The 26140-nt window shown below is 44.9% G+C and overlaps 3 protein-coding genes across 6 annotated transcripts in view; 1 reads left to right on the top strand and 2 right to left on the bottom strand.

Moving 5' to 3' along the window:
* LOC148059240 (nuclear receptor subfamily 1 group D member 1-like) lies at window positions 1–9227 on the top strand. The gene is made up of 8 exons (XM_087782417.1): window positions 1–315; window positions 4605–4904; window positions 4978–5066; window positions 5138–5282; window positions 7402–7820; window positions 7896–8081; window positions 8162–8372; window positions 8448–9227. The coding sequence occupies exons 1-8, from the start codon at window positions 228–230 to the stop codon at window positions 8642–8644; spliced, it is 1635 nt and encodes a 544-aa protein (XP_087638543.1). The 5' UTR covers window positions 1–227; the 3' UTR covers window positions 8645–9227.
* Window positions 9228–9997: 770 nt separating this feature from the next.
* On the bottom strand, window positions 9998–11984 carry slc61a1 (solute carrier family 61 member 1). Its single transcript, XM_087781021.1, has 2 exons — window positions 11854–11984; window positions 9998–11665 (listed from the first exon to the last, which is right to left on the bottom strand). Exon 2 carries the CDS (start codon window positions 11605–11607, stop codon window positions 10186–10188), a length of 1422 nt encoding a protein of 473 aa, XP_087637147.1. The 5' UTR covers window positions 11608–11665; window positions 11854–11984; the 3' UTR covers window positions 9998–10185.
* csad (cysteine sulfinic acid decarboxylase) overlaps window positions 11727–26140 on the bottom strand; it is a 44136-nt gene continuing 29722 nt past the window's right edge. Inside the window, exons 1-14 of one of the 4 annotated variants that reach the window (XM_087781020.1) lie at window positions 22138–22190; window positions 17580–17713; window positions 16669–16795; window positions 16520–16610; window positions 15497–15719; window positions 15354–15433; window positions 14720–14774; window positions 14542–14658; window positions 14315–14379; window positions 13464–13545; window positions 13202–13401; window positions 13089–13140; window positions 12397–12486; window positions 11727–12343 (exon numbers count right to left, since the gene is read on the bottom strand). In XM_087781020.1, the coding sequence (XP_087637146.1) occupies window positions 12170–12343; window positions 12397–12486; window positions 13089–13140; window positions 13202–13401; window positions 13464–13545; window positions 14315–14379; window positions 14542–14658; window positions 14720–14774; window positions 15354–15433; window positions 15497–15719; window positions 16520–16610; window positions 16669–16795; window positions 17580–17711 (1488 nt within the window). In that variant the 5' untranslated portion in view covers window positions 17712–17713; window positions 22138–22190 and the 3' untranslated portion in view covers window positions 11727–12169. Of the gene's footprint in view, window positions 12344–12396; window positions 12499–13088; window positions 13141–13201; window positions 13402–13463; window positions 13546–14314; window positions 14380–14541; window positions 14659–14719; window positions 14775–15353; window positions 15434–15496; window positions 15720–16519; window positions 16611–16668; window positions 16796–17579; window positions 17899–22137; window positions 22191–26140 lie in introns of those variants that run through there. The other 3 variants (XM_087781019.1, XM_087781018.1, XM_087781017.1) reach the window with 3 other exon arrangements.

Raw genomic sequence — 26140 nt, 5'->3', positions numbered from 1 at the left:
TCCAAGTACCGCTCAGAGGGCGGTCACATTCCCATCTCACCTGCACGTGAGAAGGTGTGTTTTACTTCTTTCGAAGAATCGTTTTAACTCGTGACGTCACGGACCAGCAGGTACCAGCTCAGAGCAGCATCAGTCAGTCCGTCAGTCAGTGCGCACCTGTGATCGGAACCGGACCTGTTCTATCTTTTCTCCTCGAACCAGCTTTTTGTTTCTCTTCCGTCTTCTCCATGGCTCATGGAGCAGCAGTTCGGAACTTCTACTCATCGTCTCTAGAGAGCTCGAGCCAGGACGACATGGACAACAGCACCTGCTCAGGTGAGATACGTTCACTCTCTGGGTGATTGACAGCTGTCGTTTTAGCCAGGAAAGCCTGTAGTTTAAAGTACTTTTTTTGCTGTTTTTATGTGTCTTTGAACGCACCACGGTGGGTTCAGGAGCAGCATCAGTGAGAGACTGTGGATGTCTAGTGGGTGCACCTGTCAGTTGTGACTGACATCCCATCACTCATGTTCTTGAAGTGTCATTATTTAGAGTCAGAAATGTGTCCGAGTGTTGGTCATGTGACCTGTGGTTCATCGACACACACTATAGTGGTTCATCGACACACACTATAGTGGTTCATCGATACACACTATAGTGGTTCATCGACACACACTATAGTGGTTCATCGACACACACTATAGTGGTTCATCGATACACACTATAGTGGTTCATCGACACACACTATAGTGGTTCATCGACACACACTATAGTGGTTCATCGACACACACTATAGTGGTTCATCGACACCCACTATAGTGGTTCATCGACACACACTATAGTGGTTCATCGACACACACTATAGTGGTTCATCGATACACACTATAGTGGTTCATCGATACACACTATAGTGGTTCATCGATACACACTATAGTGGTTCATCGATACACACTATAGTGGTCCGGCTCGACACCGATGCCCGGCGCCACTTCCTGTTGGCGCGCACACGTGCGGGCGTGTCCACGCTCCTCGTAATTGTTTCAGCGGTTTAAGAGCAGAGGTCACGCGTGACCTTCCATCAAAGGTCACGTTTCAAGCCACAGGTGAGCTGCGGGAAAATGTTTGTCAACAACGGTGCGTTCAGGGTCAGAGGGAGAGTGTTGCAGAAGTGGAGCAGAGAGTGTTGACTCTCGTGAAGGTTCTTCACCCCCGTGTATAGAACTTTATTGATCGACGAGGACGGACGACCCATTTGTAACCATCGCTGTCACTGAACTGTTAACATCATCTTCATCACAGTCAATGTGATCTTCATCAATATCAACATCTTCATCACAGTCAATGTGATCTTCATCAATATCAACATCTTCATCATCAATATCAACTCATCATCATCTTCATCACAGTCAATGTAATCTTCATCAATATCATCATCATCTTCATCACCGTCAACTTCATCATGATGATCAACTTTATCACAATCAATATAATCTTCATTAATATCAACATCTTCATCATCAATATCAACTCATCGTCATCTTCATCATCATCATCATCTTCATCTTCATTACATCTACATCAACTTTATCACAATCTTCTCCTTCATTACTATAAACATCTTCTTCATCATCATCATCATCATTACATCTGCATCAACTTTGTCACAATCTTCTCCTTCATCAACATCTTCATCTTCATCATCATTTTGATATTCATCAGTATAAACATCTTCATCTTCATCTTCCTCACACTCAGTGGTCAGAGGTGTTTATTATCTGTACAAACAGTGACGTCACGTGTATATATTCAAGTTGATCGACTAGAGCTAAAAAAAAAACGAGGTCAGGGTCTCATCACGTGACTCGGGTGTCACTTCCTGTCAACACATCTGCAGCGTGTGAGTCGAACATCTACACAAGTGTGTAGTTGTTGTTCCGTCAAAACAAGAGCGAAAGTCAAACCGTTTAAACTTCAAGCGACTCACGTGTCTCGGGCTCGCGTCCCCGTGCGGCGCGTGAGTCAGCTGGCCCCGCCCCCCACTGCTGCTGCATTTCCGCTCTCACGCCCGCGCGTGCGTGTTGACACCCGCGCTGGTCAGTGGGTCACTCTCCTCCGCACGTGCGCGCCGCACCTGGACACGATGACTCAGCACTTCCGCTCGACAAACACGTGGCTTCGCTCACCTGAGGACGCTCGTGTCCAGGTGTGCGCGAGACTTGGAAACATTATCGATCGTCGATGGAAAGCTTCACCCGAGTCATGTGACCCACGGGGGCATGTGGGTGAAGACCCCCCCGAACCTCTCGAATCGACACAGTCACGTGACTCGACCGACAGTTTCCGAGAATATACGACGACAGCCGAATGATAACTCTTTAACGTAAACAGACGCTCGTTGAGTCGTAAACTAATTATTTTATTTCTCTGGTGAACATTTCCTAAAAGGAAGTTGTTATCTTTCACTTTTATTAGCTGTGTGTGTGTTTCTGGTTGTCAAACAATATATTTTTATCGCTTTAATTGAGACAAACTTTTAAATATTCTAAAACCATAAAACGTTTATTGATGTTTTTATTATTTTATATCTTATAAACCTCAGTGTGTATTTCCTTACACCAACCCTCCAAACTTAAACAGCACGTGCAGTAAAATACTGTTTACAATGTAAATTGCTCAGTTGTAAACATTTAAAGGACAATATTAAGACTCATAATTCACAAACATCAGGGAAACGTGTCTTGAAAACACGTTAAAGGAACCTGTTTGTAAACATGACTCACGAATCAACGTGACACCATGACTCAGAACCTGAACCCTCGTCTACTGCGAGTCTGAGTTCCTGGTTCTCACTTGTCGGAATGACCTTTGTTTTATAAGTGAGTCAGTAATGATGGAGTTTATAACCATAACAATAAGGATTTGAACAAATAAATGTTGATGATAATAACATCAAAGATAACACGAGTGATGATGATGAAGAACGTGATGAAGATGAGCACGAGGAGGAGGGACGAGGAGTTACAGCAGCAGCTTCTGCGCTCACGTTGCTGCAGTCACGGATTAGTGATGCACGAGTGCAGCTCAAGACTCTGGCGCTTGTCTGTGTGACCCACATCCAGTGTGCGGCACAGGAGCCAGAACTTTTGTTGCGAGGGTCTCTGTGATGTTCAACAAACAGCACCGCATTGATGATGATGATGATGATGATGATGATGATGAGCTCAGTCGCCCTCAGATCCTCCTGTGGAACAGTTGCTTTTCTCTCGGGGGCCACATGAGGGTCCATTTAGCCAAAAATAAAGAAGCAAAAAATATAATAAAGCCATAAAATCAAGCAAAAAAATCTTTAAATTAAGATTTTATTTGGTCAAAGAAAATCTGATGTTTTCCAAATATTCTAAATAAAAAGAGATTATTAAATCCATTTTAATAAGAGACACTGATATAAAATGTTATATAAATAATACAATAAGAATATTAATAAAATGAAATACATTTACATAAGAGACACTAATATAAAATGACTTGATCTCAGTCTCATACTTTAAAAAACACATTTAGAGCCTAATGCATAATATAAATAAATACTAAATAATATTGTTAGTGTCTTCTTGTACTAGAAGTACTTCTGACCTCACGAGGGCCACACAAATAGAGTCAAGGTTCTCAGGGTCTGCTGTTGTCGGATCTGAGTGACTCGTGCACGTTGACACACTGTAGCATCAGGGTCAACACTGACATGTGAGCCTTCAGGTGGACCTGCAATGTGTCAGGGTGGAGTGTGTGTGTGTGTGTGTGTTGGGGGCGGAGCCTGCTGAGTCTGTCTGAGAGGTGAGCTGGATCCTCGCGTGAGTCAACAAATCCGGGCGCACGTGCAGCGTCGGATTATCATCTGCGCAAACACAAAAGCAGAATTCTAACACGTCAACATGTACAAGGACACGCCCCCTGCTGCGTCCAGAGGGGTTTATTATAGCAGGAAGATTCCTCAGTCCCAGCTAGCCAGGGTTGCAAAGTCAACACAAACTAAAGTGTGTACATGGTTTTCAAAACAGCTGATGTCGACACTTGTGTGTGTGTGTCACAGTTGTGAGTCTTTGTAAACACGTGACTAGCGCAGCGAGAGTGTGGGTCCGGACCGCGGGTTCGGTTCGGGCAGCACCGGGGGTGTCAGCAGGTCCGGGCATGTGAGCGGCGGTCAGGTGTCGTCGCCCGGGTAGTGAGAGCTATTCCTGGCGCGGGGGAGGCAGAGGAGCCGCGGACACGTGAGGGCCCGGTGTGTGTGTGTGTGTGTGTGTTTGTGACACGCGCATGCGCACAGACGCACTTACGGGAGAAAAATAACTGGAGCTGCGATGCAACTTTACGGTGCAACTGTGATCCGCCTGAACACGTCAGCGCAGCCGCAGTAGAAATATTTTATTATTATTATTAATTAATATTTCCTCATATTGTGACTTTTTTTTAGTGACCTTAAAATGTTAAAAAGAGTCACGCGCCACCACCGTGACGTCAACAAACTTTAATTTCCCACCCCTCGTCTCCTCCATGTACTCCAGTTTCCTCCCACAATTCTCTGTTTCCGTGACGGTCCAGAGTTCTAACCGTGTTCCTCTCGTCCACAGGAGTCATCCTCTATGCAGGGTCCTCAGGGGGGTCCACCGGGAGCGCCAGTCCCAGTCCCGGCAGCCCCTCCAGCGGCTACCGGACCCAGTCCCCGTCCTCGCAGCCGTCGTCCCCGGAGGCCGTGACCTTCACGGAGATCGGGGTCCTGAAGCAGAGGTCGGGAGGGCAGAACAACTCTTCTTCCAACCTGGTCTTCCAGTACCCGGAGGACTACGGCACGCCCGCCGCCGCCCCCCCACACACCTACGAACACCCCCTGGTGGGGAAGAGGCCGTACGGCATCACAGGAGCCTTCACCAGTAAGTTCTTCTTCTGCTGCTCCTGCTGGTTCTGGATCCAAGAGCTCACTCACAACATTGCTCTGCTCCACAGAGAACGGCGGGATGGTCCTGCTGTGCAAGGTCTGCGGAGACGTGGCCTCGGGCTTCCACTACGGCGTCCACGCCTGCGAGGGCTGCAAGGTGAGTTCCCGGCAGCGCCCCCTGCAGGACCCAGCGTTCCGAGGCTGACCCGCCTGTGTGTGTTTGTTCAGGGCTTCTTCCGCCGCAGCATCCAGCAGAACATCAACTACAAGATGTGCGTGAAGAACGAGAAGTGCCTGATCATGCGGATGAACCGCAACCGCTGCCAGCACTGCCGCTTCAAGAAGTGCCTGTCGGTCGGCATGTCCCGAGACGGTGAGTCGACATCTCATGAACACACACACTCATGAACACACACACACACACACACACACACTCATGAACACACACACACGGTTGTTGAGGTTCTCCGTTCATACCGTCGTTCCTCTGACTCTATGGAAGTAAATCAGTGCCATCAGAACATTTAATTCAACATTTAAAAGGTTTTCAGCCTAGAGTTAGATTTTCTAATTCCAATATTCAAAAGTTTAATTAAAAAAATTCAGATTTTCCCACTTATGTGTTATTTTTTATTATTTTTTATATAAATTAAAAATGCTACCATAAAATGCTACCATGGGAAGGTTTTTTAAACTTAGGAAGATCATTTTTAATTATTTAAATAAGAATATTAAACTCTGTAACAAGAAATTCTTATTTTTTGTCAATATTACACTTTTTTATTCAATTATTAAATAAATAAAATAACCTCCATGTACGAATTATTGAATGAAATGTTTCCAAAACACAATTAAATGCTTTAAAAAAAACATTTTTTTTTTTTAAAAGATTAAATTCAACAACTTTGATGCCACTGATTTACTTCCAAAGTGACCCGTGTATCCCTCGACCTTCGACCCCACGGAGAGGACGGCCTCTCTCGTGGAAGTTCACGTCCTGGGCCGGTTCCTCGGTTCCTCTCGGACACTGATGGATGAGAGCGCGAGCGCCGCATTCATCTATCATGAGGAAACTGCAGCAAAAACATTATTTTGGGAAAGTGGATCAGGGTCAACGTGATTACAGTCGTGGGGGGGGCTGAGGGGGGTACACACCCGAGGACGCAGGAAGACAACACGTCGAGGCTGATTGATGAGGCTTCCTCGGCGCAGGTTGCAGGGAAGCGTTGACCCAGAAAAACATCTCTGGGTGAACGCTGACCTAGTTGCAGGAGTTTTTCGCTCGTCACTGCGGCCGCTGACTTGAGAGTATTGGCGGCGCAGGCTGGCACGCCGGAGCGTCACCGCGACCCAGAAACCCCTTTATTTGCTCTCGGTAACCGGCACAGGAAAACCACCTGCAGCCCTGCAGAACTAGATCAAGCCCGGTCGCACAGGAGAGGCTGCACCCAGAGTCACCCCCCCTTTTAAACACCCCCCCACTGCACCACCTGCAGATCATTTATCTTCCTCGCCTGCAGGTGAACACACTGACTCTGCAGCAGCCAATCACAGTGAAGGAGGATCAATTACATGGTTATTAATAAATACATAGATTCATGTATAAATGAATACAAAACTAAATGTATAAACACACAAAAAAATATACAAAAAAAAACAAACAAAAATACTAAAGGTATAAATTAATACCTGAATAAAATGTTAATTAAATATATAAGTAAATTAATGTATAAACACATAGCTTAATGTATAAAAGAATAAATATATAGATAACCAAATGTATAAAAATAAACCTATAAATACATAACTAAATGCGCTTTTTAAAAAGTATACACAAATTAAAGTATACATACATAACCAAATGTATAAATAAATACAGGTATAAATACATAACTAAATATATAAATAAATACATGTTTAAACACATAACTAAATGTATAAATAAATAAATACATGAATTGGTGTAAAACTCTCCAAATAAATAAATACATTTCTTATTTTATTTAATAATTTCTTTGCTTCTATACATATACGTATTCATACATTTAAACTTAATATATTTCTAAATGTAGATATATATAAGTTGGTCATCACTGCTTCATACTGACGTTTCTTTGGACATAAGATTTATACACGTCAATAATGATTCTAATCCCGTCATCGATCGTCCTGCATCACACACACATCACACACACACACATCACACACACATCACACCTGCATCACACCTGCATCACACCTGCATCACATACATCGCTCGACCCAGATCCGTCGGCTCTCGTCTAGTGTCCTCAACCCGCGTCAGACTCGCTCCTCCGGTGACTTGGCGTTCCACTGGCCTACTTACGGAGGATGAGGAGGAACGATGAAGCCGCGTCTAAAAATAAATGTTCCAGCTGTGTTGCTGTGCTGGAGGAACATCTAGTGCGGCAGGAGAAGAGCCTGGATGTGAAGGTCCACTCGCTCACCCCTCGACCTCTTGTTCTCCACAGCTGTGCGTTTCGGTCGCATCCCCAAGAGAGAGAAGCAGCGCCTCCTGGAGGAGATGCAGAGCTACATGAACAGTCTGAACGAGAACGTGGTCCTGGACTCGCAGGTCCGGAACGCCGAGGAATGCGACTCCAAGGAGGCCATCGGCGCCATCTCCCAGGCGTACCAGGACATCTTCAGCACCACCAGCAGGGGGCACGAGAGAGTCTCCAAGCGGGGCCACGTCAACCATCACAACTCGTCCCCGTACGCCTTCACGCCGTCTCAGCCGCGGGCCGCGCCCGCCTACCAGTCGTGTCCCTTCACTTCCAAACAAAAGCAGGAGGTAGACAGCTACGTCGCGGCGGCGCCGCCTACGGACCGGAACGTCTCCAGCCAGACGTCCTGCCCGTGGAAGCTGGAGCCCGGCGCCAAAGTGCTGGTACGTACAAGGAAACCCACGAGCTTGAGCGAGTCTCAGGGTCCAGGTCTCTAATCTGTCCCCCCCTCTCTGCAGGCGTGTCCCCTCAACACCTGCCCCGTCTCTGACCCGGATCGCTCCAGTCAGGAGATCTGGGAGTCGTTCTCGCAGTGTTTCACTCCGGCCGTCAAAGAGGTCGTGGAGTTCGCCAAAGGAATCCCGGGATTCCAGCAGCTGAGTCAGCAGGACCAGGTCATGCTGCTCAAGTCGGGAACCTTCCAGGTAGAACTCATGACCTTTGCACTTCGAGTTAGCTTTCCACCCACCAGGTGTCGCTAGACTGACCGTGTTCGTGTCTGCAGGTTCTGATGGTTCGCTTCTCCAACCTGTTCAACGCGGCCGAGCGCTCCGTGACCTTCCTGAACGGTCAGACGTACCCGCTGCGCCGGCTGCAGGTCATGGGCATGGGGAACCTCCTGGACACCATGTTCGACTTCAGCCAGAAACTGGGCTCTCTGGGTCTGGAGCCCGACGAGATGGCGCTGTTCATGGCCGTGGTGCTGGTGTCAGCAGGTGAGACCGGCTCTCCAACTGGACCTCAAGGGTTCTGGTTCTGACTCTGACTCTGACTCTCTGGTTCCTCCTCAGACCTCTCAGGGATCTCGGACGTCGCCGCGGTGGAGCAGCTCCAGGACGGTCTGATCCGGTCCCTGCGGTCTCTGGTGACCCGGCGTCGGCCCGACGACTCCTCGCTCTTTTCCAAAATCCTGCTGCGTCTGCCCGACCTGCGGACCCTCAACAACCTGCACTCAGAGAAGCTCCTGGCCTTCCACATCGACCCTTGAACGAGACCCGACCACACGTGAAGACTGTGGGCGGAACCGGTGCCGGGCAGGACCAAACCCCTGACCCGATTCAACAGTCAGGGACCAGACAGACTCTTCTGTCCAATGATCTTCCACAAACCAGGCGCCTCACTCAAGAAACAAATCCACTTTTTTGTTTGACCTGGATCTGTCGCCGGGCTGCGCTCACTGCGGCGCCACCAGGGGGCGCCAGCATCCTCAGGAGGACCAAGAGGACCTCATTCCTTCAGCTTCGTGACTGAAGCTTTATTTTCGGAGGGTCACCATGAACTCGAAGACACGTTGTACATATTTAATAAGTCTGTGACGAAGATGACGTCAGAGTGACGAAGGTGACGTCAGAGTGACGAAGGTGAATGTAACTGAAGAGTCGGGACTCTGAGTGACGGTTCTTGAACTGACGAACTAAAAGTGCGGAGAGAACCGATCAAAGAGACAGAAGCAGGTCTGCTGTCGGATGATGAAGGTGACGTCACACACCAGCGGAGCCCCCCCCCCTCAAGACCACCAGCGCTCACTCCACACGCACGCCCCCCCCTCCCTCCCGCCGAATGTTTGTCATACAAACTAGTTTGATCGTCAATATGTACATTTGTAACTGTTTAAATAAAGATTAAGTTGTTATTGTATATTCTACAGTCTTCTCCTTATTCTCGTTGCGGTGAAGGCGGAGTAACAGCGACACCTGGTGGTGGAACTGTGGATTGAAGGCACGTTCTAAACATGAGCCTCTACCGCCACCTAGCGGCGAGTTATGAGAGTAGTAGTTGCAAAACCTTTATTTGAAATAAGGTAAAGGTAAAACTTTATTGATCCTTATTCTTTAAAATGTTTAAAATATTCTTTTGATTTAAGCAAATCTTTCTTCATTGAAAACTTTTTTTAAAAACTTTAATAGTTTAGTTTGATGCAATGAAAAATATTTTCAATTAAAGAAATACATCCATAGAATAAACTTCAAAACCTTTTGGATTTAATTAGTTTTAAGCATTTTAAGAAAATAGTTTGAAGCAACTTTAATTAAAAATGTTATTAAAAATAAAATAATCTAAATTCACAGTTTAGCATTTTTAATGATCCTCTATATTCCTTTTATCCAACCATTTAATAATTTGTAAAATTTTTTTTATATTATTTGGATTTAACTTTTTATTAAATAAACAAAAGTACCTGAATAGGAAGGTACACTTGATTTAAACATGTTTCTATAGAATTGACACTTTAGCAAACAATCATCGCTTAACAAACCTACGACACTATTTATTTTCCCCAAACTTGTTGTTTGACATAAAGATCAGTGAGTATTGGAAGGAAAACGACATCATGTTTGATCCAGTTTTTAACTCTTTATTGAGTCACAAATAAATAAAAGCGAAGAAGCTTCAAACGACAGAAGTATCAAAGAAAATTGAAAAGACAGAATAAAAAAATGCCAATCAGAGAGTCAGCAAAGTTCCCAAGCGTTCCAAGTCAGAAGTGTCTGTAAGTGAATAATCGTTGGCAAAAGCAGATCCGTCTCATCAGAACCCGTCCGTCTCCAGTCTCAGGTCCGAGTCGTTGCGACTCAGTGTGAACAGACTGACGACCGACATCAGAGCCGCCAGCATCATCGCAGCGCAGCCGCCGAACATGTGTCTGGTTCCGCTGCCGCCCTCCCCGCCGCCGGTACCGGACACCTCCCCATGCAGGGCCAGCAGGTAGAGACAGGCCAGGAGGTTCAGCGGCAGCCGGAACCAGCCCAGCACTCCGGCCCGTTTCTCCTCCGGGATGACCCGACCCTGCAGGAAGCTGACGGCCGGGAAGTAGAGTCCGCAGGCCAGCTCCAGCAGCAGGAAGGCCAGGAAGGACTCGTGAGGTCGAGGCTGACCCGGGACGGTGGAGAAGGTCAGCATGAAGAAGGAGAAGAAAGCCACCAAAACCGCCAAGCAGAGCACGTGTCCGGGCTGCAGCCGGTACCGGGTCGAGGTGGCCAGGCGGTACAAGAGGGAGCCCGCCATGCTGGCGGCCATCAGGCACGAGAAGACGATCCCGAGCGGAGCGCCGTGCGGGTCCAGGACCGGCGTCCAGAGGAAGACGAAGATGTAGAGGACGCTCTCGAACAGGGCCTGGACCCCGCCCAGCAGAAGGACCCGGCGGTCTGACAGCAGACACCGTAGACCGTCGTGGCAGCTTCGGTAGAACCGGGCTTTGGCGGACAGTCGGTTCTGAGGCATTGCTCCCGGGATCAGAGGTCGCTTGTCTCCTTCAAGATCCGCCTCCTCCCTGCCCCATCCGGTCAGAACCAGCCAGGCACAGCACGCCAGGCAAGGGACCGCCAGGAGGAACGGAGCCACCGGGCCCAGGTGGAGCCACTCGGCCAGCATGTTCGCGACCAGTCCGGCGCCGACCGCGAGAGCATGATTCCACGTAGCGGCTTTGTTGAAGGTGTCCGGGATCCACTCTTTCGGGAAGTCCCGGACGTCCACGTGCCGGTGCAGGTACCAGGACTCGAACGTGGTGGCGAGCAGGGACGTGGACAGACCGCCCAGAACCCGACCCGCGATCAGAACGAAGTAGTCTCTGGAGAGTTTGGTGAGACAGCAGGCAGAGTACGACAGGCAGAACAGGAGACAGGTCCGTCTGCGGCCCAGAACCTGCGGCAGCCAGCCAGAGACGGGCGCGAACAGGACGCACGAGGCGAGACCGCACACGTACAGGATCGCGATCTGAGACTCCAGGAAGTTATAGTGGCGGTACAGCTTGTACAGGTACGGACCCTGGAGCCAGTCGGACCACAGGGCCAGCAGGTAGGCCTGCAGGAAGACCCACTGGAAGCGGCGGAACGCGGGGTTGGCCACCGACGAGGAGCCGGTCCGAGGAGGGGTCAGTCTCCGGGCGGCGAGTTCCAGACCGGCACACAAGCCCAGCAGGACCACGAAGGCCAGGTAGGCCGTCACCAACATGGCGGATGGTTCAGATCTGTGGTTCCGGTCCAGCTCGCTTCTTCCTGTTCCTCTGCACCTGCGACAACAGCCCGGTCAGGTTCTGATACCGTCACACGTGACTCAGGACGGACAGGTAGACGTTCAAGTCTTTATTAGAATCAAAGTGACATGTTGTTGTCGAGCGTTAGCATCGATGCTAACCGGCTAGCGCAACAATAGCGCGAGTTACAGCCATTTTAAGTGTCTCTGTCACGCGTTACTCACTGGGACGTTTCCGAGCAGCTCCATAGTTCTACTGAGACATCTGGACGGACGGAGGACACCGGAGAACGTCGGAGAAGTGGACGAGCAAAGACGTGAGCACGAAGACGAGAAACACTTCCGGGGTGCAGTGTTCGCCGCCGCCCGCTAGATGGAGCCACCACTTTTAAAAACCACGCCCATTTACAAAAGATCAAGGGTCACCATGGTGACGTCACTAAATGGACTATTAGGCTTTAAGAGACACTGTCAGGAGGGGATATGTTTGTCTAAAAATGTTTCATTATTGTGGCACATGAGGTCTAAAACAGGAAGTGGATCACAGGTCGCTCCCGAGTCTCTCGAACTCGTCCAGGAAGAAGTCCATGTCTTTGTTGGACACCAGCGGAGACATCAGGACCTGTCGGAAGAAGTTGACGTGCGGCCCAAGCGGCTGGTACCCCACCATCATGGAGCCTCGCTTCATCATGCGCTCCTTGATCACCGGCGCCACCTGAAGGATGATGACGTCAGTGTGTGGCTGCGTGGGAGGAAACCAGAGCTCACCTGGCCCAGTTTCTGCCAGAAGTCCTCGTTCCGCTCCATCGATCTCAGGCCCGGCGGGACGAACCAGAAGCACACGTTGACGAACTCAGGCTGTTGGAGGAGGTCAAAGGTCAAACACGGACATGAGGTTCATGGATGCATTTCAGTGTCATCAGAAAATTAAACATTTCTAATATCATTTATTTTTCTTTTTTTTAAATCATTTAATTATATATAAATATTGAGGTTGAATTGGTTTTCATGAATAAATAAAGTAAAATATTCAAACATCTCAAAATGAATTAATATTTATTTACACAGAGTTTATATTCTGATAATACATTTCAAAATCTAACTCAAGAATGTTGTAAATATAACACTGCGTTAATTAACTAAATGTACATTCATTAAATATATTGAATTTTTTTGCTTTAAACATATAATTTGATATTATTGTTTCCAAAAATCAAAGTATCTATATCCCAATTTTTTTATTCTATGCATTTTAATGTAAATTAAAAAACTTATGTCGCTCTCAGTCTCATATTTATTGTGAAGTTAAAAGTCTACAAATGATAAAATATTGAATTTAGAAATGTTTTTTTAAATCATTGGCGTAATAATATCAAACTCCAAGTGTAAAAAAACCCATAAAATATCAAAATCTCTTCTTAAAAAAACATGAAAAGTTCAAAGACGTTGTGAGCACTCGCCTCCCTGAGCAGCTGGAATCCTTCTCTCTTCTTCATCTCCTCCACCAGATACCTGCAGGTGCACAGGTGTTCAGTCCAGCCACCAGAGGGCGCACACACACAGGTGACCTCACCTGGCGTTGACGAAGGCCTTCTCCACGCGCCGGGCCAGCCCGCTGGAGCCCACAGCCTTCCACATGAGCCACAGCTTCAGACAGTCCACCTTCCTGCTGCACTGCACCGACTTGTCTCCCACGTCCAGGTTCACGTCGTAGAACTTGTCCTGCTGGAACAGGTACGACGCCTTGGCGCAGTGGCACTGACGCAGCAGGTTCTGACCACAGCACGGGAGGGTCAGCAGGGACCGGAGGAGTCAGGTGTCGGTGCGAGTCCTACCGTGGTGTCCTTGAGCAAGAAGGCCGAGCACTGGAGACCAGCCACCAGCATCTTGTGAGGGTTCCAGGCCACAGAGTTCGCTCTGGACACACAAACACAAGTATGTAACACACGCGTGAACACAAACACACACACCTATGCTGGCACATGTAGATGTAACGCATGTGTGTACAACAACACACACACCTATACATGTATGTAGATGTAACGCACGTGTGTGCACAAACAAACACACTCATACACAGACACCTATACACACACTTGCATACAAACACACAATTAAACACAGACACACACTTATATATACACACACACACACAGACTTATACACAGATACACACGCTTATATACAAACACACACAATTGGACATCTGTGCACAAACACACGCGTATATACACCTGTACACAAACATACACACTTATACACAGACAAACACGCTTATATACACACACAAACTTGGACACCTGTACACACACACACACACACACACTTATACACAGACAAACACGCTTATATACACACACAAACTTGGACACCTGTACACACACACACACACACACACACTTATACGCAAACACACACTTATACAAACACAGAGACATGTAGAAGTGTGGGACACAAACACCCACACACTTAAACACAGGCACACACATGCTTATACACACACGTATACACACATAAATATATATATATACACACACACTTTTACATATACACACATACATATATACAAATACAAACATATACTGTACATATGCAGCTGTACCAGATGGGTGTGACACAGATACACACACGCATACACAGACACACACACTGGCAGCCCTGGCTCTGACCCAGGTGCCCCCCTCACCTCTCCACGCCCGTCATCAGGTGCTTGTGTTTGTCAGAGAACAGAACACTTCCTCCCCAGGCCGCCTGCACAGACCACAGTGTTACTCCAGCACACACACACACACACACACACACACACACACACACACACACACACACACACACACACACACACACACACACACACACACACACACACACACACACACACACACACACACACACACACACACGTGTGCGACTCACATCCACGTGCATCCACAGCTTGTGTTTCTCGCACACGTCTGCGATGCCGCTCAGCGGGTCGAAGGCGCCCTGGACGGTGGTTCCAGACGTGCAGCTGACCAGGAAGGGAACCCCGTCCTGAGCGGGAGAGCCGTGAGTCAACGAGTCGCTCTGAGGACTTAAAGACTTAAAGACTCACCTGAGACTTGGTGAGGTTGATCTTCTGATCCAGGTCCTCAGGGATCATCCGCCCTCTGAACACACACATTTTGAAACATTTAGTTTATTATTTATTGAAGATTTCTAGAAACATTTATTCCCAATTTTTCATCTATTATTATTATTATTATTATTATTATTTTTAAATAAATGCATGAAAAAGATTGAAACTAATATTTAATTAATAATAATGAAAATTATTTAATGTTTTTCATTCAAATTCCAATAATTCAACTTTTTTCTTCACCAAATTCAATATTATTTTAGTTGTAGTAATTGAATAACTATAATAATAATAATAATAATAATTTAATAACGGTGGCATTTTTATGTTGAATTTAAAAGGCTACGAATTAAATAATATTGTATTTACAAAATCTGATTATTAATTGTTATTATTACAATATCAAACTCTATGTGCAAAATCAATGAATTGAATTTTAAAATATTATCACTCGATTAAAAAAAAACTAAATTTTGCAATATATTAATATTTGATTCAATTTTTTTTTTTTTACAAAAACAAAATTATTATCAATGAAACAATGAAAAGGTCAAATTATTCAATCAAATATAAAAATTCACTGTTAACAAGAATGAATAAAAAAAATCACCCTTCGTCCACGTCCACCGCCACCACGTTGTCGGTGCCGAAGCCCAGGAACGCTGCTCCCTTCTTCACCGAGTAGTGGCTCTGAAACAGGGAGGACAAGGTTCAGAACCTCATGAGCACACAGGGTCCACGTCTGGTTCCGACCTCGGCGGAGGTGAAGAGCACCAGCCTCGGGAGGCCCCCCAGGCCCCGGGTCTTGGCCTCGGGGAAGCGGTGGAAGCGCGCGAGGTTCATGGCGTACATGTTGGAGGTGGAGCCGCCGGGACAGAAGATGCCGTCGCCGTCGCTCCAGCCAATCAGCTGCCGGAGAGCTCGGAGGACCTCGTTCTCCATCAGCACGAACACCGGAGCCACTTCGTACGTGAAGCTGTAGAGAAGGACAGCACAGTGACAGTGAAACAAAGATACATTGAAATAATGACAAAAAATTGTTCAATCCAAATACCTTTTTAATTTAATAAGTAAATTAATTAATTTCATAAAGAAGCTAAAATATAAAATACTTCAATAAAAAAATCCATCAGCAAAAGTTGCTTTAATAAAAATGAATTGCACTTTGAAAAAAGTGTCTTCAATAAAAAAAAAGAAATAAGTAACTATAATAAATAAAAGATTCTTCAATAACATTAAAAAAAATCTAAATAAAAGTGGCTTTAATTGAAAAAAATAAAATGAAGTGTCTTTATTAAACAAATGAAATTAATTAAGTAATAAAAATAGATACTGATATAAAAAATATATATATATAAATAAAATCAACAAAAGTTACTTTAGTAGAAAAAAAACCATTTTTAATTTGTCTTGAAATTAATTAAAATAGTTACTATTACAAAAAAGAAGTTGCTATAAAAATAAACATTTTCAATCAAAAACAAAGCTGGTTCAAATTTATTTTTATTTTAAAAAGCACTTATTTTATTGAGACAGTTTTCTTCTTTTTGCGTTCAATCCAAAAAAAACATTTATTTTTATTTTAATCAAAAAATAAAGTATATAATCCTCATCCATGTTCCACTGATTAAGAAATGACTTTGAATGTTTAAATGATTCGATGGCGACTCCTGCCGGTGATACTTGGTACTACATGAACTGTTTCTAAGAAAAGCTAAATTATATCAATAGTTTCTGATCATAAGAACGTGGTTCTGGACGAGGTTCTGGACTCACAGGTTGGTGTTGAGCGCCTCGGTGAGGAAGCGTCCGGCCATGGAGTGGTAGTCCATCCCGGCGTAGAGCTGGTTGTAGAAGCGCGGGTGATCTAGGAGCAGCACAGGAGCGTCAGAGTGTGAACCAGCTCCAGGACGTCCTCGCCTCACTTGTCTTCACGCTGTACTTGGCCACGTTCCGGACTCTCTCCAGGAGCTGCTCGGGAGCCTCCCCGGAGTCCGTCACCGTCAGGTCCAGGATCTTCATCAGGTCCTCGGGGTCTTTCCACTCACACACCTGGACATCCAGGTTAGATCGTTGGAATAATATAAGAAACATGGAAGTTTATCAGAGTCAGTAAAGTTGTTTTTAAAGACTTAGTTTCTTTTTTAGCATTAAATAATCTTTTGAATGATTGAATCATATAATTTCTTTATTGAAAGTTTAAATGTGTTTTTGTTTAATAATTAAATACAAAATATTCTATATATACATATTCAAATATTGCAATTTTATCATTTATTTTTCTATTCATAGTTTAATATTATAACTCCAATAATTCGCCGTCACGTGATCATCTACGCATCACATGATTGGCTGAACATTTTATATTCAATTTAAAACAATATGAATGTAAGAACATCACATTTTGATTATTACAATTAAAATATCAAACTATGTGTAGAAAATGATTTTTTAATTAATAAGAATATATATATATATATATATATATATATAAAATTGGAACAATTAAAGATAGATATAATGAAAACATATAATTCAACCTTTCAATATAGTAATTATTAAATAAAAGATAATCGAATAGATTTTTTTTAAATGATTGGTATTTAATAAACTATGTTAATTATATTTTGAATTAATTCAATAATAAATTAAATGTAACATAGTATTAAATCTTTTAATATAGGAATGATCCAATTAAATGATTAAATGAAAATAATTAAATACTTCATATTTGAAATGTTAAATAAAAACATACAATATTCTGATAAACTTTCAAACATTAAAAATCAAGGTCAATTAAACATTTATTTCTCATTTCTGGTCACATGACTCTGACCTTCTCCTGGACGTCGGTTCCTTTACAGAAAACCTCCTCCACGATGACGTTGAACGCCTCCTTCAGGAAGGACTGTCCCTCCTGGTGGTCCACGAGGGGCTCCCCGAGGTCTGCAGGGCCGGACGACTGCATGTCTGCGACCGGAGAGAGAGAGAGAGAGGCGTCAGAACCAGCACTGGAGGCCTCCTGGTCCGGGCGTCGACTGAGACGGTGGCGAGCGGCTGTGACTGGAGCGGCTGATAAGACGACGAGAAGGTTTGACCTTTGCCCCCACCAAAGTTAGTTAGCAGCACGCGCTCGCTCGCTTCTTTCTTCGACCGTCGGAGCTGTTGTCGTGTGACGCCAGCAGCCGCCGCTGGCACATATATGACCTCGAGTCGCTCCCGCATGAAAGCTGTAGTCCAGGCGTCTTTGAACCAAAGACCTCCTCAGGCGCTTTAAAAGACGGCGGCGTAGAGAAGCATCATAGTTCTTTAATGGTATATAGTCAAATAAATCAATTCAATGTTTTCCTTTATGCATTATCAACATTGAAGTATTCAGAGCGCTTGGTCATTTTTGTGTTGCCATTTAACTTCCGGCCACTAGATGGCAGCAGTCATTACGTCTCAGCAGCTAATGTACCGTTAAAATCTCGGCGGTGACTGAGGACGAGAGGATACGGTCGGCATTTTCGTGTTGCGATTAAACCTTTCAGCCGCTAGGTGGCAGCTTCACAGTAACAAAAGACTTCCACAGGCAACGTTTAACTTGTCACACATTAAAGAGTCACAACATCAAGAGACAAAGTTAAAGCTTCTCTCACTTTCTTGGACGCACTTCCACCACATGACATCCAGAAGAATTAGGGTCAAGTCAATGGGGGAAGCAGAAGACAGGAACCAACTCCCATAATGCTGGGCAGCAGAAACATCTAAGGACAATAGGGCCAGAAGATCCGAAGATCTTTCCAGAGCTCGGCGCTCTTCTGTTCTGGACAATCAATTTGTTGAGTCAAAGCTTGTATTTCTTTATCCTTGGAAGTAAATAAACGACCCAGACATACTCTGGATTGTTCACGTTCACTTGACTTTGGAGTCGGCCATGAGCAGGACTTCCTTATGCTTCAAGTGGTGAAGATCTGGTACTTGATTCAATCACCCTGCTGCGGATATCCTTAGAATTAGCAAATAGTTTAGAAGGAGAGAGAACCCTCTTTCTCACAATCACGATATATCGTAATATATTGTATCGTGATACGTATCGTGTTCAACACTTTGACTGCTTCGCGTCTGTGACTCGTGTCGTGTCGCCACCTGTCAATCATCGGGTGAAAAGGTGTGGCGTGGCTAAGGCGCCGGCACTAAAGGAGGTTGATGGTTCTACTCCCGTGATGGGTTTGCGTAAACGTCAAGACCGGTCGCAGGATTGACGAGCTTCATGAAATTGACTCGTGTTAACAGGTTCCATCAACTATACGACTCCTTTGATCTCCTCATTAAAAGTGGCCCAATAACGTGACAGGAATTCAACCGGCGACGAGCCTCCTCTCTCGGCTGCTTCTGCTGCTGTTGCCACGGCAACGGCAGGATTTCAGGATCATCTCAGGACGCGCTGAGGCGAGCTCGACCCGAGCCACGATTTTTCTCGATGTTGGGAGCGTCGACTCCTTCAACATCTTTGTGGGTCCAGATGGTTTCACGGCATCGTGTTCGACTCCTTTTGCTAACCTGGGGTAAGATGAGCAGCGACAATGAGGAAGTAGGAGGTTGTGGGTTTGAATCCTCGCCGGAGTTGATGCTGATTGAATGAAATATTGTTTGGCGCGTCTGAGCACCTGAGCAGGTCAACGACAAGTCACATGATCATTATTCTCAGTCGGGGGGGGGGGCGCGGCGAGGAGACATAAACATGAGTGATGAGGAGGAAATAACGGGGCGCTGCCTCTGGGCTCCACATCTTTTACATTTCTAATTAAAGAGATAAAGCCAGCGCTCGTCAATCCCTCCCACGTCCCGCTCAGGTTTAGAGCCGGCAGTAAAGCAGACATCGATTCCAGCCTCGGCTGCAGGGAGTCATCAGTCAAGTCTGGAGCAGCTCCGCAGTGGTCAGTACCTCGTCTGACAGCCAGCGACCACCGCCGACCAGGACAGGTGGTTTTAATTTAATGTTTTTTTTAGGAATTTAATTCAATAATTTATATATTGAAAGGTCGAATTTGTGTTTTTAAATAATTCAATCCAAAAAAAATAAATCGGCTTACAGTTTAATATTCTAATTCAAATCATTCAAAAATATATTTTCTTAATTCAGTATTTTTAATCCGTAGCCTCTTAAATTCAATATAAAAGTATTGAACCGTGGAATTTAACATTTAAAAATGTTGAAACTTTTTAAAGCATTAAATATTATTTTTTGATCATTTAATTCAATATTTTCTTTATTGAAAAGTTGAATTTTTTAATAATGTAATTTTATCATTATTCATTCATTTCATTTTTATTTTTTATTTTCAAAATAAGTTCAGTGTTATATTCTAATTCCAATTATTTAAAAATATATTTTACAAATTAAATATTGTTTCATTTTTATTCTATATAAAAACGTTGGTATAATAGTGCAGCCAGAAAACATAATTTCAGCCAATCATGTGACGCGTAGAGGATCATGTGAAGACCTAGAACACGACCAAATATAATTAAATAATTAAACTTTTCAATATAAAATGATTGAATTAAATTATTCAAATATATATCTATATAATAACACAATACTTAAAACCCTCAACATTTCAATAGAAAAAAAGGGAAACGTTAAATTCAACATGACGGTATGTCGCCCTCTGTAGGCGAGTCAGGGCAGCAGCGCCCCCTGAAGCAGGACTGCAGCACACTCAGGGACCATCGAGGACAGATTTATTTTGGCTGTTAAAGAGTTTTTACGCTGCTGGATAACAGCAGAAGAGCAACAAATAAACTTCAGTGTTGCAGCAGTAAAGTTTGGATCAACACAGGCGTAAATAAAAAATCCAAACAGGCTCATAAATCTTTATTGTAGAAACACTGTGTGGACCCGAAACAGAGCCACACAAACTGACACATCCACGACAAGCTGCTATGATCACCTCCTGAACAGTGATGAAGGATGAGGGGGCTCGGGTCAGGACCAGAACCGCTCACTGACTCAGTAAATCGGCAGTTTCTGTCACTGCCGTGAATCACTAACCTTTTCACCATCAGGTCCCTACACTCCTGACACACATAATCACCTGTTCACCATCAGGTCCCTACACTCCTGTCACACACAAAAAACCTGTTCACCATCAGGTCCCTACACTCCTGTCACACACAAAAAACCTGTTCACCATCAGGTCCCTACACCCCTGTAACACAATCACCTGTTCACCATAAGGTCCCTACACTCCTGTTACACAGTTTCACCTGTTCACCATCAGGTCCCTACACTCCTGTCACACACAAAAACACCTGTTCTCCATCAGGTCCCTACACTCCTGTCACACAAAAAACCTGTTCACCATCAGGTCCCCAAACCCCTGTAACACCTGTTCACCATCAGGTCCCTACACTCCTGTCACACAAAAAACCTGTTCACCATCAGGTCCCCAAACCCCTGTAACACCTGTTCACCATCAGGTCCCTACATTCCTGTCACACATGATCACCTGTTCACCATCAGGTCCCTACACTCCTGTCACACACAATCACTTGTTCACCATCAGGTCCCTACACTCCTGTCACACACAATCACCTGTTCACCATCAGGTCCCTACACTCCTGTCACACACAATCACCTGTTCACCATCAGGTCCCTACACTCCTGTCACACACAATCACCTGTTCACCACCAGGTCCCTACACTCCTAACACAAAATCCTCAATCCCCATCAGGTCCCTACACTCCTGTCACACACAATCACCTGTTTACCATCAGGTCCCTACACTCCTAACATAAAATCACCTGTTCACCACCAGGTCCCTACACTCCTGTCACACACAAAAAACCTGTTCACCATCTGTGTGTGTGTATGATTGTTTATATTTGTTTATGTGTTAGGATGCGTTTTAGTGTGTATATCTGTATGTATTATTATGTGGCTGTGCTATTGTGTGAGTGTGTATTAGTGTATCTGTGTTTGGATACATTATAGTGTGTATATCTTTGTGTATTCACGTGTGCAATTGTTAGTGTATATTGTGTATATTCGTTAGGATATGATATTGATTGTATGTCTATGTCTACTCATGTGTACATGAATAAATGTGTATTTCTATGTGTGCTTTGTTGTATGTGTGTTATGTATGTATATACAGTATATCTATGTATTAACACAACATTTGGTGTGTGTCTGCATACTGTGTATATGTTTAGGATACTTTATAGTCTGTATAAACGGGAACATGTGTTATCTATGTCTCTGAGGTGTAGTTCAGTGGTTCACTCTCCTGCTCAGTAGGGGTCAGTAGAGAGCTCAGGTGAACAAAGCGTCACAGTATCATAGGCTTCGTCAATGAAGAAGAAACTAAATATTGTCAAATATATTGTCCACGTGTTCGCTCACCTTCGTCTGACACTCGTATGTCACGAGCTTCAACCAATCTTCAAACAATTGCTTCATTCTGAACTAATCACGTGAAGCCGGAAGAACTCTAATACCCCGAGGGGGATTCTGGGAAAACGTGTTTTCTCGTTGTGCCTGCAGAACGAGCCACGCGATACTTTAAACGACAACTCCCAGAAAGCAACCGAGTGGAAGACATGCGAGTGACAGCCAATGAAACGGTCGTAAAAGCACACGTGACCAAATAACCTTAAAGACGACAACGAGAAAACAAACCTGTGGTTCTGTTTGGGTCTTTTTGGGTCAGAATGACCCTCAACGAGAGAAGACTTTTGTTTGTATTTGTGTGCGAGAGAGAACGATCTAAAATTGATGTCACGTGGTTGACCGCGCTCAGCTAGCGCTGAATGGTTGAGTTGCTGTTGCGAGGTTCCACCGCTAGATGGGAGTAGTGCCCCTCTGAAGCCCCCGACGCACATTTTTGAACGCATTAGAAATACAGAAAAAGACGTCATACATCAATTTTTCGTCAATTCTTTTTGGAAAAAAAGGAAAAATGGTTGAATACACATTTTATAAAAAACGAAAAAAAACAAACCCACTTTAGTTACATCAAAAAATTCTGACAGCTGTAAACAAGTTCGGGGTTAAGTTATTCAATGAAGTGATGGTCGAATATTTAATAATTCTCCAGTTATAAAAACAAATAAACTGCATTTTAAATTATGTATTTAAAATGTATTTTTGTGCTTTGAACCATTTAAAAAAACAACCACGTTGATAAAACTTGTTTTCTTTTGGTAATGAACATCTGATGACATTGAAGGTTTCAACTACCAAACTATCTTCTTTTTAGTGATTTAATAATGTAAAATTAATTAACTATTCCAGCATCAACGTCTTCACACAGATAACAACGTTTTTATGGAGTTTAAACTGTCTTGATATGTAATTCATTTTTATACATCAATGAGAAGAGGGGAAGGAAAAAAGGAGGAATGTGAGGAAGAAACGGAGACGAAAGAGGAATTGAAGGATGTAAAAAAGGAAGGGAGCGACTGTGAGGAGCTCTGTCATCCTCAGAGACTCAGAGTAGAGCTTCTTTTGACGATGAATACTATGAAGACCCGGCGGCAGATGAGATGTGCTGGATCTGAACAGGATCTGGGTCAGCGAGGTTTACTTGGCCACGTCCACATCACCTTCAATCATGGCTGTTAACGACTCGCTCGCCTGCGAGTCGATCCAGTCACACGTATCTTCACTCGCCTCAATTAGTCGCTGCAGCTCTGCTAATGTAGTCGACGAGTTATTGAGTGTCTCACTCAGTCGATGTGAGAAACTGTAAATTCTCCGTAAGTGGATCAAGAGGGTGAGATACGCCAGGGAGAGAGAGAGAGAGAGAGAGACAGGCAGAGGAAAGCGGGTGAGTCAGGAGGAAAAGAGACGAAGGAAGAAGACGGAGAAGGAGGACAGGAGTCAAGAAAGGAGGGCGGGGAATAAAAGAGAAGGATGGAAGTCACAGAGGAAGAGTGAGTCAGTGAAAAGAATGATTGAGTGTCTGTAGGAAACCTCCAGAAGTATAAGGAGGGATGAATGGACTTGGAGAGAGAAAGAAGACAGGAAGACATGTGTGAGGACAGAAAGAAGAAATTAGGACGATAGAAAAGAAGTCGGAGAAAAAGAAAAGGACCAGAAGAAGAAAAGGAAGAAGACAGAAGGATGAGAGGTAGAGGAAGACAGGAAGAAGGCAGAAGGAAGACAATAATGGGTCAGAGGAAAAGGACAGGAAAAGGACGGAAGAAGGACAAGAAGAGGCCAGAAGAATAAACGGAAGAGGGCAAAAGAAGGAATGGAAGAGGGCAGAAGAAGAAAAAGAAGAGAGCAGAAGAAGAAAAAGAAGAGAGCAGAAGAAGAAAAAGAAGAGGGCAGAAGAAGAAAAAGAAGAGAACAGAAGAAGAAAAAGTAGAGGGCAGAAGAATAAAAAGAAGAGAGCAGAAGAATAAAAAGAAGAGGGCAGAAGAAGAAAAAGAAGAGGGCAGAATAAGAAAAAGAAGAGAGCAGAAGAAGAAAAAGAAGAGAGCAGAAGAAGAAAGGAAGAGGGCAGAAGAAAAAAGGGAGCAGAAGAAGAAAAAGAAGAGGGCAGAGGAAGAAAAAGAAGAGGGCAGAAGAAGAAAAAGAAGAGAGCAGAAGAAGAAAAAGAAAAGGGGAAGAAGAAGAAAGGAAAAGGGCAGAAGAAGAAAAAGAAGAGGGCAGAAGAAGAAAAAGAAGAGGGCAGAGGAAGAAAAAGAAGAGAGCAGAAGAAGAAAAAGAAAAGGGGCAGAAGAAGAAAGGAAGAGGGCAGAAGAAGAAAAAAAGGGAGCAGAAGAAGAAAAAGAAGAGAGCAGAAGAAGAAAGGAAGAGGGCAGAAGAAAAAAGGGAGCAGAAGAAGAAAAAGAAGAGGGCAGAAGAATAAAAAGAAGAGAGCAGAAGCAAAAAAGAAGAGGGCAGAAGAGGAAAAAGAAGAGGGAGAAAAGTAGAAGGACAGGAAGAGTATATACGGAAGACAGAAGAAGAAGGCAGGAAGAGGACTGAATAAAAAAAAGAAAGACAAAGGAAGACAAGAGGACAGAAGGAATACAGGAAGAAGACAGTAGAGAGGTTGGCTCTAAACAGAGCAACTGCAGAGGAACAAAACTGGAGCCCTGAGGGATGCCACCTACAGTGTGACACCATAGAACCACTGGAGGTTCCGACCTTCTCAAGGGCACCGTGCTGAGCATTCAGCACCAAACGTGTTCTGATCTGGACCGGTTTGGGACGGACCCGGTCCTGCTGCAGCTCTGGGGGGTTTGAACCAGCACACGCCTCTCCGGAGCGGCAGGTTTGTGTCAGAGCTCGTAAATCGTGGCTCGCCTTCAGCCGCAATCTGTTGCCAGGGAAACCTCAACCGGGATTATGACCTTCTGTCGCAGGAGCCGAGCTCACTCTGGCGCTCGTCTTCCAGCGGCACAAACACCCAGATTTATGTCGCCCGACGTTTTCCCGTCGTGCGGCGCCGCGGCTCCCGCAGACCCGCGAGTCACCTGAGCGGCGCTGCAGACAAAAGAGCGAGCGAGTGTTTAGTATGCAAGACCGACTCGCTCCATCTGCTTAGCGCAGCAGCCGCCGTCGTATAACTGTCTGCAGGCCGCTGGCCACATAAAGAACGCTCGCATTTGATGTAATTCTGCAAAATTAATGACAGTTTTACTCGCTACGAGCCGAGAGGGAATGATTAGACTTTGATCGCCCATCTGATCGCCTCCCTCGCCTCTCACTACACTGTCACCAACACTACACACTGTCACCAACACTACACACTGTCACCAACACTACACACCGTCACCAACACTGCACACCGTCACCAACACTGCACACCGTCACCAACACTACACACCGTCACCAACACTACACACCGTCACCAACACTGCACACCGTCACCAACACTACACACTGTCACCAACACTACACACCGTCACCAACACTACACACTGTCACCAACACTGCACACTGTCACCAACACTACACACTGTCACCAACACTACACACTGTCACCAACACTACACACCGTCACCAACACTACACACCGTCACCAACACTACACACCGTCACCAACACTACACACCGTCACCAACACTACACACCGTCACCAACACTACACACCGTCACCAACACTACACACCGTCACCAACACTACACACCGTCACCAACACTGCAAACCGTCACCAACACTACACACCGTCACCAACACTACACACCATCACCAACAGTACACACTGTCACCAACAGTACACACTGTCACCAACACTACACACTGTCACCAACACTACACACCATCACCAACAGTACACACTGTCACCAACACTACACACTGCCACCAACACTACACACCATCACCAACACTACACACTGTCACCAACACTACACACTGTCACCAACACTACACACTGTCACCAACACTACACACTGTCACCAACACTAC

Source organism: Callionymus lyra, chromosome 19 (genome assembly GCF_982586985.1).
Source record: "Callionymus lyra chromosome 19, fCalLyr1.hap1.1, whole genome shotgun sequence".
Taxonomy (NCBI): domain Eukaryota; kingdom Metazoa; phylum Chordata; class Actinopteri; order Syngnathiformes; family Callionymidae; genus Callionymus; species Callionymus lyra.
This window is presented reverse-complemented; position numbering and strand designations above follow the sequence as displayed.

What these genes read in the sequence shown, in the direction of transcription:
- LOC148059240 (XM_087782417.1), top strand. Translation starts at nt 228, where the DNA reads ATGGCTCATGGAGCAGCAGTTCGGAACTTCTACTCATCGTCTCTAGAG. An exon ending in GGTCGGCATGTCCCGAGACG is followed by an intron (nt 5,283 to 7,401) that starts GTGAGTCGACAT and finishes TGTTCTCCACAG; the next exon opens with CTGTGCGTTTCGGTCGCATC. An exon ending in TCAAGTCGGGAACCTTCCAG is followed by an intron (nt 8,082 to 8,161) that starts GTAGAACTCATG and finishes TCGTGTCTGCAG; the next exon opens with GTTCTGATGGTTCGCTTCTC.
- slc61a1 (XM_087781021.1), bottom strand. Translation starts at nt 11,607, where the DNA reads ATGTTGGTGACGGCCTACCTGGCCTTCGTGGTCCTGCTGGGCTTGTGT.